At 39.9% G+C, this 14,367-nt stretch overlaps 1 protein-coding gene across 1 annotated transcript in view; it reads left to right on the top strand.

Moving 5' to 3' along the window:
* Nucleotides 1-12,822, top strand: part of LOC134662008 (synaptic vesicle glycoprotein 2B-like) — a 36,714-nt gene extending 23,892 nt beyond the window's left edge. The window contains exons 3-12 of the mRNA XM_063518247.1: nucleotides 7,744-7,905; nucleotides 8,161-8,305; nucleotides 9,064-9,203; nucleotides 9,704-9,948; nucleotides 10,446-10,648; nucleotides 10,736-10,856; nucleotides 11,017-11,152; nucleotides 11,308-11,467; nucleotides 11,863-11,990; nucleotides 12,726-12,822. Coding sequence (XP_063374317.1) covers nucleotides 7,744-7,905; nucleotides 8,161-8,305; nucleotides 9,064-9,203; nucleotides 9,704-9,948; nucleotides 10,446-10,648; nucleotides 10,736-10,856; nucleotides 11,017-11,152; nucleotides 11,308-11,467; nucleotides 11,863-11,990; nucleotides 12,726-12,787 — 1,502 coding nt within the window. The 3' untranslated portion in view covers nucleotides 12,788-12,822. The remainder of the gene's footprint in view (nucleotides 1-7,743; nucleotides 7,906-8,160; nucleotides 8,306-9,063; nucleotides 9,204-9,703; nucleotides 9,949-10,445; nucleotides 10,649-10,735; nucleotides 10,857-11,016; nucleotides 11,153-11,307; nucleotides 11,468-11,862; nucleotides 11,991-12,725) is intronic.
* The last annotated feature ends 1,545 nt before the right edge of the window (nucleotides 12,823-14,367 follow it).

Here is a 14,367-nt window from a genome sequence, read left to right on the forward strand (position 1 = left end):
CAATGTAATAATTGTATTGGTGGGAGCGAGACGCAGGAGCTAACCAAATGACATCATTTAGATATCAAAATCTCAGTTAGAATCGGCCTCCAGGCCGCATTTCTCAACCGATTCTTGTTATTTGTAAACATGATCGATATTTATTGTCAATCCAGTTTTTTTATTTACAACTTTTTAAGTTTAAAATTGACACTTTTCAAAATGGTGGTGCCATGGAGGTTCACAGGGTACAGCTCACAGTAGCATAAATAAACTGCGGAACCACTGCACTCAGCAGTCGTTTTATCATCATCGTAACATGCAGAGTTGCTGGCAATCATCCGTTTAACGATGTTATGTTCCAATTGTTATTCTTTCATTTAACGTAGTTTTTCAATGTCTGCTGTTTTATTGTTATTGTGGATATTCTTGGCTTTCTTTACGAATTTGCGTCGACTTAAATGTTGTTGTAATGAACTTTAAAATTGTTTACAATTCGCGTTATTATACATTATTATAAATGTATTACTTATTGTCTAGAATGTGTAGTAGTCAATTCAAGTGAAAATTTTAACTCTGAAATTAGTAATCTCAAAGAGTTTTTAATATTAAAAAAGCTGTAAAATCAAGTAAAAAAATTGTGCATGGCACATTATTACGCGGTATATTTTTTTTTGTCAAGTGTAGGGAAATGCGGTAGTCCCCAGGAGACATTAGGTTTCGTCTAAAATGTATGTAATACCTGTGTAAATATTGAAAATTAAATAGGTACCTTGGTACTATTAAAAAAAAAGTGCAGGTGATTGGCTATTTGATTAGTACAAGAAAACTTAAATGTAGAGTACGGTAAATATTATGTATTTATGTAGTCCGAGTATTGTTGGAAATTACATGTAGGTAGGTATACAAATTACACCACACATATCAACAAGTATGTTATATATCAACATAAAGTCAGTATAGATTTTATACAAAAAATATCAATAAAGTTCATTTCCCCGTGCTATGTCCACAAAAATAAACCAATTTTCGCATGTCACTCTCCTCGCTAGTAAAAACCGTTTTTCCTTTCATCCCACGACTGCATTTTTTGAGAGAAATAAATGTCGTAATATTTTCATCACTCGGGAATGGTGTTTTAAAAAGAAAATAGAAGTATGATATTCTAAAAACGATGTTATTTCACCGCCAATAAATTAATACAGACACACTAACACACTAACCTAACAAAAACTAGCTAAAGAAATGACTATTAATGAAATGTTTCTAATAGTTTGAATGAATTTTTAATGTAGGTATCGTTAACTAAATTAGTATTGTACACCATAAACGATTTCCTTTTTTGAAAAAATACTGTTACTTATATTATAGGTAAAGAATCTCAGTTTTTGTATGTTTGACATGAAAGCCAACTCATTGCCGTAGGCATGTTTCCGCAAAATAGCGAAATTAACACATTGATTAATTTTGGAAATTTCTAATATTTTTATACAATAAAAGAGTCAATATTTTCCGTTTCCAAAATAAAAGTTTCCTTAATTTCCTATGAAATTATTCCTTCCAGAAATTTCAATTTTTTTTAAACTTGTTGAAACTTTTCGCAACTTGTAAATCGTACCTATGTAGCGTACAACTTACGACTAATATTTATGACCCTATACCCCGTACCATGAGTCATTGACAGTGTCAAAACTGACATAAACGCTTTCGAGAACGTAATTTACTTTCTATACATCTCGCTTGCCCTAATATGCGAGTACGAGCGAGATGCATAGAAAGTAAATTACGTTCTCGATGCCGTTTATGTCAATGTCAAACTGGTGGTAGTGGTACCTGTAGCAGTGTTGATAACTTGATATCTAGGTGAAATTAGAATACGTTATTACATATGCCATTTTTTATAGGAAAGAATATGAAAGAGCCATTTAATTTATAAAGTGTTTGCAATTGTGCACTGAGTATCATTATTTATTTGATATTTTTGAAACCGCCTGAAATGTCGCATGTGCGTAGGCGGCGGTCATTGACCCGGCACTCGGAAAACTTTCATGATTGCTTCTGTCGATTGATTTAAGAGGAAAAATCTCCATAAAACCCTGTCCTCATTTTCCTCTCTGGATATTAACATTATAAATAAACTTCATTTTTCACGGCAGGGCCTTAGCTCTAACAGCTCGGCCACGACATTGCGCGACCGGCGGCGACGGCAACCATAAGGTTTGAGCAAGACACAGCGATCGGACCTTTCGTTCCCACCTATGGTTGCCGCCGCCGCCGCCGGTCGCGCAATGTCGTGGCCGAGCCGTAACGATATACGTTCTTGACTAAGCGCCATGTTTTTTTTTATAAAGAATGCCGTCCAATTATATTTTACTGTGGAATGTTTCGTCTCATGTGCTGTCTGGCGTGTTGTTCCTGATGTTGTAGCCAATTTTTCAGTTTCTTACATTTTCCTCGTTACAATACATAAACGTAGGATTTTATGGTCCAAAATTTACTACTAAACCACAGATGCATTTGGTTTAGTAGTCAATTTTGGACCACCGCTCCGGGTGTAGTGTATATTTGACCGAGCGTGAGCGAGGGTGCCCGTTTCAGCTTGAGCAAAAATACTTCGCATATCCGTAATTCCGTACGTTCTCATTTGCAGGACGCATTTATTAAGCGAATCTCGTGAAATGTTGTGAGCATGTTTTTTTTTAAAGTTAAAAATGGTGGAAATTGGTCTAAAGGATTTAAGCGCCAGTAGGTATTGGGAGTTCGGTGTGATAATGACTCATTGAAGTATTTATTTTTATTTTTCTTACGTTTGTCGCGAGGTCTACAGCTCACAGAGCCACTAGTCTATTATTTTCTCGTCTTTTCCTAACAACAGTCATTTCATTTCAATAAAATTTATGTAAGTTATCGACTTTTTGACAGAAAAAGTTGCACGGTACTACACTGTACAGATACGAGGGGCGTTCAAAATATTCTCGGTATTGATATCTTACGACCTCTTCTAAAATTTCTTTCGTTACTGGCCGCTAAGGTTTATTCATTGACATTAAAAAAAAGTATAATTCGAACCGAGATAGTCTTTTGTTTTTCTGCAATTGCTGAACAAACATGAACATCCTGTGCGAATTGACAATGTTAACTAAATTAGAACATCGATGCGTGATAAAATTCTTGACAAAACAGGGTAAAAATCAAAAAACCATAAAAGAGGAAATGGATTGTGTTTACCGTGAGTCTGCTCCTTCTTTATCTACCATTCAAAAGTGGTCAAGCGAGTTTAAACGCGGAAGGGAGAGTATTGAAGATGACCCTAGACCTGGCCGGCCTGTAGTAGCTACTTCACAAGAAAATATTGATAAAGTGGAAAAACTTATATTGGAAGATGGTCGAGTGAAGGTAAAATCTATAGCACAAGTAACCAATCTCTCTATTGGTACCGTACATGATATTATACATGACCATCTTAATATGTCAAAAGTAAGTGCAAGATGGGTTCCGCGAATGCTGACTCGGCTTCAAAAAGACATGCGTGTAGCTTGTTGTTCCGATTTTATTGACCTGTGCGGTGAAAATCCTGATGAGGTGCTGCAAAGAATAGTTACTGGAGATGAAACCTGGGTTCATCATTATGACCCAGAGAGTAAACAAGAGTCCATGCAGTGGCACATTAAGGGTTCAGCTCATCCCAAGAAGTTGAAGGTCATCCCTTCAGCTGGCAAGGTCATGGCCACGATATTTTGGGATTGTGAAGGAGTATTACTAATCGATTATAAAGAAAAAGGTGTAAATATCACAGGACAGTACTACGCTAACATTCTACGTCAATTAAAGGATTTAATTAAAGAAAAGAGGCGAGGAAAGTTAACCAAAGGTATTCTGCTTCTGCATGACAACGCCCCCGTCCATACTGCTCATATTGCCAAGGCAGCTATTGTTGAACGTGGGTTTAAAACTGTTACTCACCCACCGTATAGTCCGGACTTAGCCCCCAGCGACTTCTTTTTGCTCCCCAATCTTAAAAAGGATCTGCGTGGAAATAAATTTTCTGACGATGAAGCATTGAAGGCGGCAGTGGAGGAGCATTTTTACACGAAAGATAAAAAATATTTTTACGAGGGATTAAAAAAAATAATTGATCGATCTTTTAAGTGTATGAACATAGGGGGGGAGTATATTGAAAAATAAAAATATCAAACTTTTCGTACTTGTTTGTTTTCATTCTCATACCGAGAATATTTTGAATACCCCTCGTATATACATAGTGCATATTTGTATTCCATCGTATTTTCACGGAAACGTTCGTATTTGTCATGCTACTTCAGTCAACATCAGTACTTTTTGTACCGAGACTGGCTGAAAACCTCCAATGCTTTTAATGCTTTTAATTACCCATGGAATGAGTTTTCATCCCAGTACTATTCCACGCGTTCAGCTGGTTTATTCCTAAACTATTTTATTACTCAAAGTATCCCAACGTCTGAATACCGGTAATGAAACACATTTAACTACCCACTGGTAGTCTTTATCTCCTAGAAATAAGGATTATCCATAGTCAACTAACTGTGTCAATGATGGCAGAAAACGCAGGCCTTCGGTCGACCTTATGTACTTGCAAATAAGGTTTACGAATGGTCAATTAACTATGTCGATGCAGCATGGTGGCCATTAAGGGGTTCATAAAGCAGGTTTATTATGTGTCGGTACAAACAAACAGGGAATATTAGTAGTATGAGTCGTTTGAAACGCCGATATTAAAGATCCTTACGAGCGTAGCTAAAATGGTAACCCGAAATAGATATTGACAGGATTTTAGAATAATTATTTCTTTTAAGGAGGCAAAGTTCTTGTTTGAGGAAAATACTCACTGTACAGCATTATTCAAAATCAACATTTAAAAGTCAATTCAATTAGCCAACTTTAGGAAACAACTAATAAGGTACAAAGAGTGCCTTTTTTATCACCTGTCACCATACTTGTCACGTGTCACCATGTCACGTTCTAACAAGTATGCAAGTGCGAAAGTGACAGGCACAGTTACAGGCGATAAAAATGGAACCATGCTGCGCCTGCAGTGAAAATATTATTATTTTATTAAAAGTAAGGAAAGTAAAGTTTACTGTATATATTTACCGTTAAACGAGCAGTTCTTGTATAGGTATGTATATACTATATATTTCGGAGATCTCGGAAACAGCTCTAACGATTTCGATGAAATACGCTATAATATGGGGGTTTTCGGTGGCGAAAAATAGATTTAGGTCTCTGGAAAAACGCGCATTTTTGAGATTTATATATTTTCCAAGCAAAGCTCGGTCTCCCAGATCCCAGATATTTACCGAAGTTAAATTACAATGAATAACAATGTAGTAAGGTATAAAACACCAATTAATCTACTCATTTTGAGTGCACGGCAGGAAACAACAGGGCGGGAAATCCATTACGGTAACCTTGCGGCTTATATAATATTTTATATATAAACGTTTGTCTGTCTTGGCGTCACGCGCAAAAATAGACGCCGGTGACAAAGTCCAAAGTCGCGGCACGTGGGATTCTGTTTGTTTGTTTGCTGATATAATATTTAGCATCCGACGCCTATGATAATCTTGTAGATTTGTTTATTGGATACAGGCTAAGGGCCACTTGCGCGTTCCAGGGTTAGCCAACTAACTCGGAGTTAACCGTTTATACAGTACCTACAGTTTAACCCTGTATATATAAACGGTTAGCTCCAAGTTGTATATATGCATGACTTTTTGACATAAAAATATGAATAGATTTTAATAAATAATTATGAATTTTTAATACACGCAATTATGATTAAGTTATTGTATAATTGATTAATTTCTTTAGTTAAGTATATTTGCTTGTAATAATGTAATTTAATTGGTATGTGTATACCTAATTTCAAATTTGTATGCCTACCGGCGAAACATAGCGTTCTCAAATACTTTTTGTACCTATCCAACACTGTTACCTATGTTTACAAATAAATAATTTGTCTTGTCTTGTCTTGTCTTAATTGGCTAACCCTAAATGGGGTACATACGATTCCTACCAACTTTCTTTTGTGAGATTTGTATCCTCTTTGAGAACAAATCTAAAGAATCGATCTAAGTAATGTATTGTAGGACATTTATACACAATTTGAATTTATACTGACATCAGAATGATATACATATTATGAATCATATTATTTAGTTATCCTGCGTCTTGCCCGCGCCTTTACATGTAGGTACGGAGTGGTACGGACGCGGACTAAGTACCAGCGAAATGCACGATAACTTCAGTCGGCGTATTATGGATGGTTCTATCCACGTGATAAAATAACTGTCACTTTTTAACACCACGGGCACAGAATAAATAATAGTACTAAGTACAGAAGACTCACTCTCTAACAAAACGCGTCTGTTACGATCAGCACAGATATGGCCGCTAGGTGGCGACAGCGCCACGCGCGGCTTATGGCTTTCCCCAAAATTGGGTTGGGGCCGAACGGATGTACTTTTAGCTACCTGTAGCAAAGCGACGAAATCGCGGAGTGAGACACGCCTGCCGCGGGATAGAAAGTGACGGATACCGTGTTATCACGCTGTCATGCAGACAAGAACGACCATCATATCCGTAACTGATTTCAGTGTAGGTACGTTCGAACTGGCGTGATAGCCAAAACTTCGACTCAGGATGTAAGTTTAGAGAAGAAAAAGGTATTTTGGTGGTTTCTGATAATGAGCTCGAAAAGTCGTAGTCAGCACAACCAAATGGGATTAAGTCACAAACGATCATCCAATTAATAGAATGGCGGGCGCGGCAAGGTCGCCGCGTGTTTGCGATGGGTTTGATTCGCGACAAATTACGATGGACGCCAAAATAAACTAACCATAAATAACGTAAAATATTTATATTACGAGTAGATGCACTTTTTCCGTAAAACATGTTACAAAAGTACAGTTTAAGATGTCCAAATTGTAAGAGCTCTCTTAGTAACGTTTTGACACTTTATAAACATCCTGCTAAGCTATTTATACTGATAGGTATATAATATATTGCTCTATGTACCACAGTACCAATGATAATGGGGAACGAATAATGGGGTCTATCACAACCGGTCTTAATAAACATCAACATTTGAAGGTCTAAGGTCCGACATTTTTATCATGAATTCCGAATTCCTCAGACGAAAAAATATGTTTTGAAAAACCACCTCTTAAAACTTTTATGTCACCCAGCCTGTCTTATGTAGCTATTCTAGACCCGTTCAATGTCTAAAAGTTATAAAGTAGGTGCTAAGTGTCATCTAATTTTTGTTGGTACGATCTATTTGCTGATCTACAGTCTACAGACAGATTTTATGCGCTTAAATGCATTTCATCATTGCGAGTTTAAAGCCGACTCCAAACGGAGTCCGTTCCACTCGCAGTAGAAAGCGCGCATTAGGGCTCATTTAGACGGCACGCGAACTCGTATAAAATGTCATTCAATAGAACTTGCTAACTATGTAAACAAACCGCCATACTAAAATTGACACTAAATGTCAATTTACTAGTAACTTTTGTTTACATTGTTACCAAGTTCTATTGAATGACACTTTACGAGTTTAGTTACATTGCGGACCATTGAGGTTATACCAATTCAGCAGACCGATCAAATGACGCAATGTAATGAAACTCGCATGCGAGTTCTCGCACCGTCTAAATGAGCCCTAAGAATAAGAAAATAAAGAATAGAGTTCTTAGTTTTACCTGCTTGCAAAATTTCTCCTTTCAGGTTACGGCTGTTTCCAATGGATGCTGCTCCTGTCGTGCGGCGCGGTGTATGCCGTGTGCGCCCTCAGCACCACCACGCTCAGCTTCGTGCTGCCGGCGGCTGAGTGCGACTTCAAACTCAAGTCCGCTGACAAGGGCAGTCTCACCGCCACGCCACTTATAGGTAATACCACCCTACCCCTACATTACATACCTAACGCATTGTTACCCATTTAGGTTGTAGGGTATAGGCATACTAGTGGGATTAAAGTTTGTAATGCGATAATGCAAGAGTAGCTCATGAGCATGACTTGGTAATCGATAAAAGCGCAACCATCACATACAAGACGATTTTCATAATGTAAGTATATCAGCTAATAAGTAATATTGTTATTCGTTTCTTAGGCAAGCTAATAATAATGGTTAACCGCTGTTTCAGGCATGTGTGTGGGCTCCTACTTCTGGGGTAACCTGGCGGACGCCCGGGGCCGTAAAAAGGCTATCATCGGAGCCCTGCTGCTGGACGCGCTTGCTGCCTTCGTGTCCAGCGTGGTGCAGAGCTACCCCGCCTTCCTGGCCTGCAGGTATCTATTGAGGCTTGTACTTAGAACAAACAGGCAAGGCCATCATCGGAGCCCTATTGGTCACTGGCAGCCTTCATGTCCAGCGTGGTGCAGAGCTACCCCGCCTTCCTGGCCTGCAGATATCTATTGAGGCTTGTACCTAGGACAAACACTGGTCACTGACAGCCTTCATGTCCAGCATGGTGCAGAGCTACCCCGCCTTCCTGGCCTGCAGGTATCTATTGAGGCTTGTACTTAGAACAAACAGGCAAGGCCAGCATCGGAGCCCTACTGGTCACTGGCAGCCTTCATGTCCAGCAAGGTGCAGAACTACCCCGCCTTCGTGGCCTGCATGATCTAAACGAACTTACGGTATTGATACAAATTACTAAGTCTACATTTTTCCAAAGTTGTTGCGTATTGCCCTTCCGTTGTGGAACTATTCGTGATATGTAGGTATAAACGCGCTTATGGCTGCTGAAGAGGTGAAGTAATGTACCTTCACCAGAAGACCGGCTACACGCTTACGGTGTTCCAGCTTCGATCGCAGGTACACTTCAACTCTTTTGTGGTGCGCGTACCACGCTCGAACTTCTGGTCGAAGGGTGTCGTGTTTCGGAGGTCAAGTTTTCTGAATTTGCGATAGTCTGGTTCAAGCCCAGTCTTATTTCCATGACATAGATCTCAAAATCAGAGGACTGCAAAACGTCCTGGCTCTGTTCAGTCCACGTTCCCCAGCAGCCTGTTTACCTATTGTTTGTAGACGTGGCCGTCCGCAGGTTCTTCTCCGGGTTCGGGATCATCGGCGCCACGGGCCTCATCTTCCCCTACTTCGGGGACTTCCTGTCGCTGCGGCATCGGGACGTCATGCTGTGCCGGCTTGAGGTGTTCTGGACGCTTGGATGTATACTGCTGCCTTGTGAGTTTCTTTAAATATTAATTATCTTAAATATATTAACCTTTTGGACGCCAATATCCGCACCGTAGGTTCAACGCCAAAGACCGATTAATCGGTCACATATCACAGAGCAACATAGACCTACGTGCATATATGCATAAAGTTCAATTTCAGTTTTGACACTTCGGTGACGTGGCGTCAGCGTGACAGCTTTTGTGTTTGACACGGCGTCGAAAACGTTAAATCGGGCCACTCACGTATTTTAAGTCGTAGATTCCTCGTTATGAAGCAAAACATTTCGAGCAATCTTCGAGAACGTGATGACAAAACCAAAGTTAGCTTACTGGTTTAGTGATGACGAAAAATACGGAAAGTGGGAGCTAGTGCTAGAATCTAAACCACCTTGATTTTTCGGTTTGTCCCTTTTCGCCCTTTTCCACGTCAATATTAAGTCCACCGCGTTATTCGCACTTCCATCTAACCACTTTGACATAATACGAATTTTCTGCTTTATATTCCAGGCATAGCCTGGCTAATCATCCAAAACCCAGATTTCGTCTGGGCGGACACAGAAGCCTTCAAGTTCAACCAATGGCGCGTCTTCGTGGCAGCCTGCGGAATCCCAAGTCTGCTGGTGGTGTTGCTGCTGCTGCCCTTTCCGGAGAGTCCAAGGTTCCTGCTGCATGTGAACCAGCCAGAGCGGGCGCTGCAGGTGCTGCAGAAGATCTTCGTGGTCAATACTAAAATGAGTCCTAAAGATTTCCCAGTAAGTATTCACACTTAGCGCCACTTTCACCATCCCACTAATCCGGGGTCAACCTATTAAACCGTTAACCCAGTGTCAAATAGTGCTGATAACTTCAGGTTTAACCGGTTAACCCCGCATGGAATGGTGCAAGTGGCCCTCAGTTACTGTACGATTGCTACTAAACTTTCTTCAAAATGATTTACAGTAGTTAAAAGCCTATTTAATTATTTTCTAAGGGCTTCCAATTGCAATCCTTCCGATTGGTATACTTGTGTTTTACTCCACTCGTCCAAAATGATTTTCCTTTTCTCAAAATTAATGCGTATGGAACGCGTTTGACACTTTTAAACAATATCATATTGTTTCTGACGTAATATATCTATTGTAAGGTTTATAATCCACAAACAAAAGTTTATTTATCGATGTTGCGTATATTTATAATAGATAGAATTCTAAAGTTGTGTATTTTCTTTTCGATACGATGCAGTCCTTAATTGTAAACATCGTAATTCCAGGTGGAATCCATGATAAGCGCCGGCGAAGGCGACGACGAGGAGGAGATAGTGACAGCAGACAACAACGGAAACGAGACCAAGGCGGCTCTCACCTGGAAGCAGCGTTGGCAGAACTTCTGGATCCGCAAGAAGATGCTCACCACCCAACCCTTCATCGGCATGCTGATTCTATGCTGCTTCGTGGACTTCGGCCTCATGTTCAGGTTGATAATTAATTATACAAATGAGAAAGATTCCAAAAAGTTCTCGATAATTTAATGAAAATTTCACATGAAATATTCTGCTTCCAGTTACTACACACTCATGATGTGGTTCCCTGACCTCTTCGAGCGGTTCAGCCAGTTTACGGCGAGCAACCCCGACGTGCCCGCCGGCGTCTGCGAAGTGTCCGCCAACATCTCGCACACTGAGGTGAGATAACTTAACGTGCTCTTCCAGCTGACTACATGATGTGGCACTTCTAGCGGTTCAGCCGGTCTTTTCGGTTCATCCATATGTATAACAGTAACTTTTACACGCGCCGTACGCAAGAGCCATTACATTACTTTCATGTCGATTGTTTCCTTTGCAGGCACAAGACGGTCAATGTCAGCAGACGGTCGCATCCCAAGTGTACCAGCACACGCTGGTGGTCGCGTTGAGCTGCGTGCCCGTGGCGCTGGGTGTGGGCGTCTTCATCAACATGGTCGGGAAGAAGGTCATGCTCGGTAAGGGATATCAATCAATAAAATATTTCTGTGAACTGTGAATTCATTACAAAAGTATCCTATATGACTGAAAGTATCCTATATAGTGGTTGTATACCATACAACAGTTATTACATTAGAAAAGTATCTATATGAATGTTGTTTTCATCTTCCAGTGCTGATGTTAATGAGCTCAGGGGTAGCCGTGCTCGGCATGAGCTTGGTTCGCTCCTCGCTGGGGAACCTGGTCCTCTCCTGCGTCTTCGAGTCCATCGTCAGCTGCACCGAGGCTGTGCTGTTCTGTGTCATCTGCGAGATCTTCCCCACCAAAGTTGCGTGAGTATCTACGCGTCTTAATACAGCTTGGTACAATTTGCTTTTTAATGAGCTCAGGGCTGGCCGTGCTCGGCATGAGCTTGGTGCGCTCCTCGCTGGGGAACCTGGTTCTCTCCTGCGTCTTCGAGTCCATCGTCAGCTGCACCGAGGCTGTGCTGTTCTGCGTCATCTGCGAGATCTTCCCCACCAAAGTTGCGTGAGTATCTAGACGTTTTAATACAGCTTGGTACAACTTGCTTCTTAATGAGCTCAGGGCTGGCCGTGCTCGGCATGAGCTTGGTTCGCTCCTCGCTGGGGAACCTGGTGAAATAAGCCCTTTTGAAAAGACACCTCAATTAGCCTGTCTAACACCAAACGTTTATCTTATGACTATTTTATTTTAATGTATATTTCAGAGCAACGGCCATGGCAGTGGCAGTGATGTGCGGTCGAGTCGGCGCCATAGTCGGTAACGTGGTGTTCGGCGCACTAGTGGACCAGCATTGCGTCGTGCCTATATATCTCTTCGGGGGATTGCTTATATGTACGTATATCAGCTATAACTTAATCATTTATGCACTGATCAATTTTTTAATAACTACATTAGACGTCGATCGATGAGACAGCTCCCCACGTTATCGTAGAATGCAGAGGTTTGTATCGTAAAACTATCCACCTATACCTATAGTCCTGTACTACAACCATGGTCCACAAGTTCAAAACATAATTTAGTATACAATGCCAATATTCTCTATTGTTTTGCCTTTTCTTCCATCTTTAAATATTTGGTAACTCAGAACCACAGCTTTTAAATAATAGTCACATCTGATGTATGGCTACCACGAGCGTGTCACTGACATGACACTGACATAAATTCACATGGCGTACCTTACTTTCTATGCATCTCGCTTGTATTGGCATATTAGTGCGAGCGAGAAGTATAGAAAGTTACTTAATGCAGACGTTAGCGAATATGTAAGTGTCATGTCAGTGACAAGCCCGTGGTAAGGCTACTTTAAAGTGTAGAATGTAATAATCGAGTTCATTATGGACCATGCGCGCGCTCCTATGCGGCGCTCTCATACTATAAACTCGGACGAAGTTCAGAGCGCGCTTTACCTGCTCCAATGCCGGGAGCCAGCGGCGCCTATATACTAAACAGGGCCGTTATTAACGTCTTCGTTGTGTGTGATAAAGATCTTTCTGCTCTATACAACACAACCAAGGATTTTTAACCACCACACATATATGAAAGGTTAATTATTAATGTTTGTTGCAGCAAGCGGACTTCTCTGCATCATACTTCCCAAGAGCACACGGCCGGAGCGGCCACCGCAGTAACCTGTATTTGTTAATAAACTCTATGACTATAGTAATACGGTCTTTTATTCCCAACCCCAAGTAAAGGCGTCGGTTGCATCTAGATTCTAGAAAGCTTATAAGTATAATAAATTAAAATAGACTTGTTGAGCCTATGTTAGGCAATTGGCTGTGCCAATTGGGCAATAGGTACCAGCTGTTGTTTAACCTTTTCGCCGCCACGTCAATGAAGTAATGAAGTATCATTAACGCCGAGCAACAAATTGCACATTGCACGTAACAAAGCCGTTAAAAACATAAGGAATCCAAAATTCCATGTAAGTACGATATGTACGGACTTTATGGCATCCTGGATAAATTTTCTTCTATTTTATTCCAATTAGAGTATAAAGGAAAATTAGAAAAACATTAAAAAAATCGGCAAAAAAAAGTTTTTCATGCATCAGATTGTACTGCAATAAGTTCCAAATTCCAATAAATCACTTTTCTATGTAGTTGTATAATGCTCATAAATTTAAATAGCCAGTGTATAAATATTGTATAAATGAATTGTATAAAATAAATAATTAAAATGATGAAATTAAATTAATTAATATATATAAATAATGATTTATGATATAGGTAAGTACAGTAGAGTCCGATTAGTACGACTTCGCATATAACAACCAACCGCTTATAGCGACGTAAGTATAAGCACTTGTTTGGTTTTAGTATGAGCTACTATGAAAGTACAACCGTTTATTACGACCCCGCTTATAACGACCGACCGCTTTTAACGACGGAAATTGACACAAAATCCGTCCGTCAAGTCCGGTTACAACGACGAGCGACGTAATTTTTACAAATAAATTGTTGGTAAGAAGCTTACTCCATCACGCGCACCCAACTCCTCTCCCTCCTTTGCCTATACGCAGCAAGATGAAAAACTGTGACTTTTCGTAATCTTGCAAACTAAATAAAACTCAATTCGCATTATTCAATTGAGCTTAAACTTCACATACATAATTATGTAAGTTGGGTGACAATGCAATATTTTGGTACCTTTGAGCTGGAGGTGGCCATAGGAACTGGTTGATAAAACAACACATCCTAATTGAGTTTGAGTTTGTAAGAATTGTCTCAATTGAGTATAGGTTGCTTGTTGAAACAAAAGTAAACAGTCCGCGATAAAGGCTTGAGTAAAATTGAAATGTTTGACAAAAAACTTATTTATTTTTTGATTGTCGATGTACGATTGTCACCTTGATTAGATCCCTAAAAATTACGACTTTTTATTTTACGGGATTCGAGTAATTTGCGGATGATGAGTGAGTACGCGAGCCTACAAAAGTGGCTTCTTCTAAACACACAAGTCTCTGCATTTAAGACAAAGTGTTGTAATACTAACGTAAATGAATATTTTAATTAAAATGTTTTTTTTTCGTTGATTGTCGCATAAGTATTAATAGATACAAAATGATGTCATTATTTTGATTAAAAAAATTATTAAAATTGGCAGTTCGTTTAGTGCGACGTCCGGTTAGTACGACGTAATATCAGCGGTCCCTTGGGCGTCGTTATAACCGGACTCTACTGTACAATAAAACTAGTTGAATCCTATT

Source organism: Cydia amplana, chromosome 2, assembly GCF_948474715.1.
Source record: "Cydia amplana chromosome 2, ilCydAmpl1.1, whole genome shotgun sequence".
Taxonomy (NCBI): Eukaryota; Metazoa; Arthropoda; class Insecta; order Lepidoptera; family Tortricidae; genus Cydia; species Cydia amplana.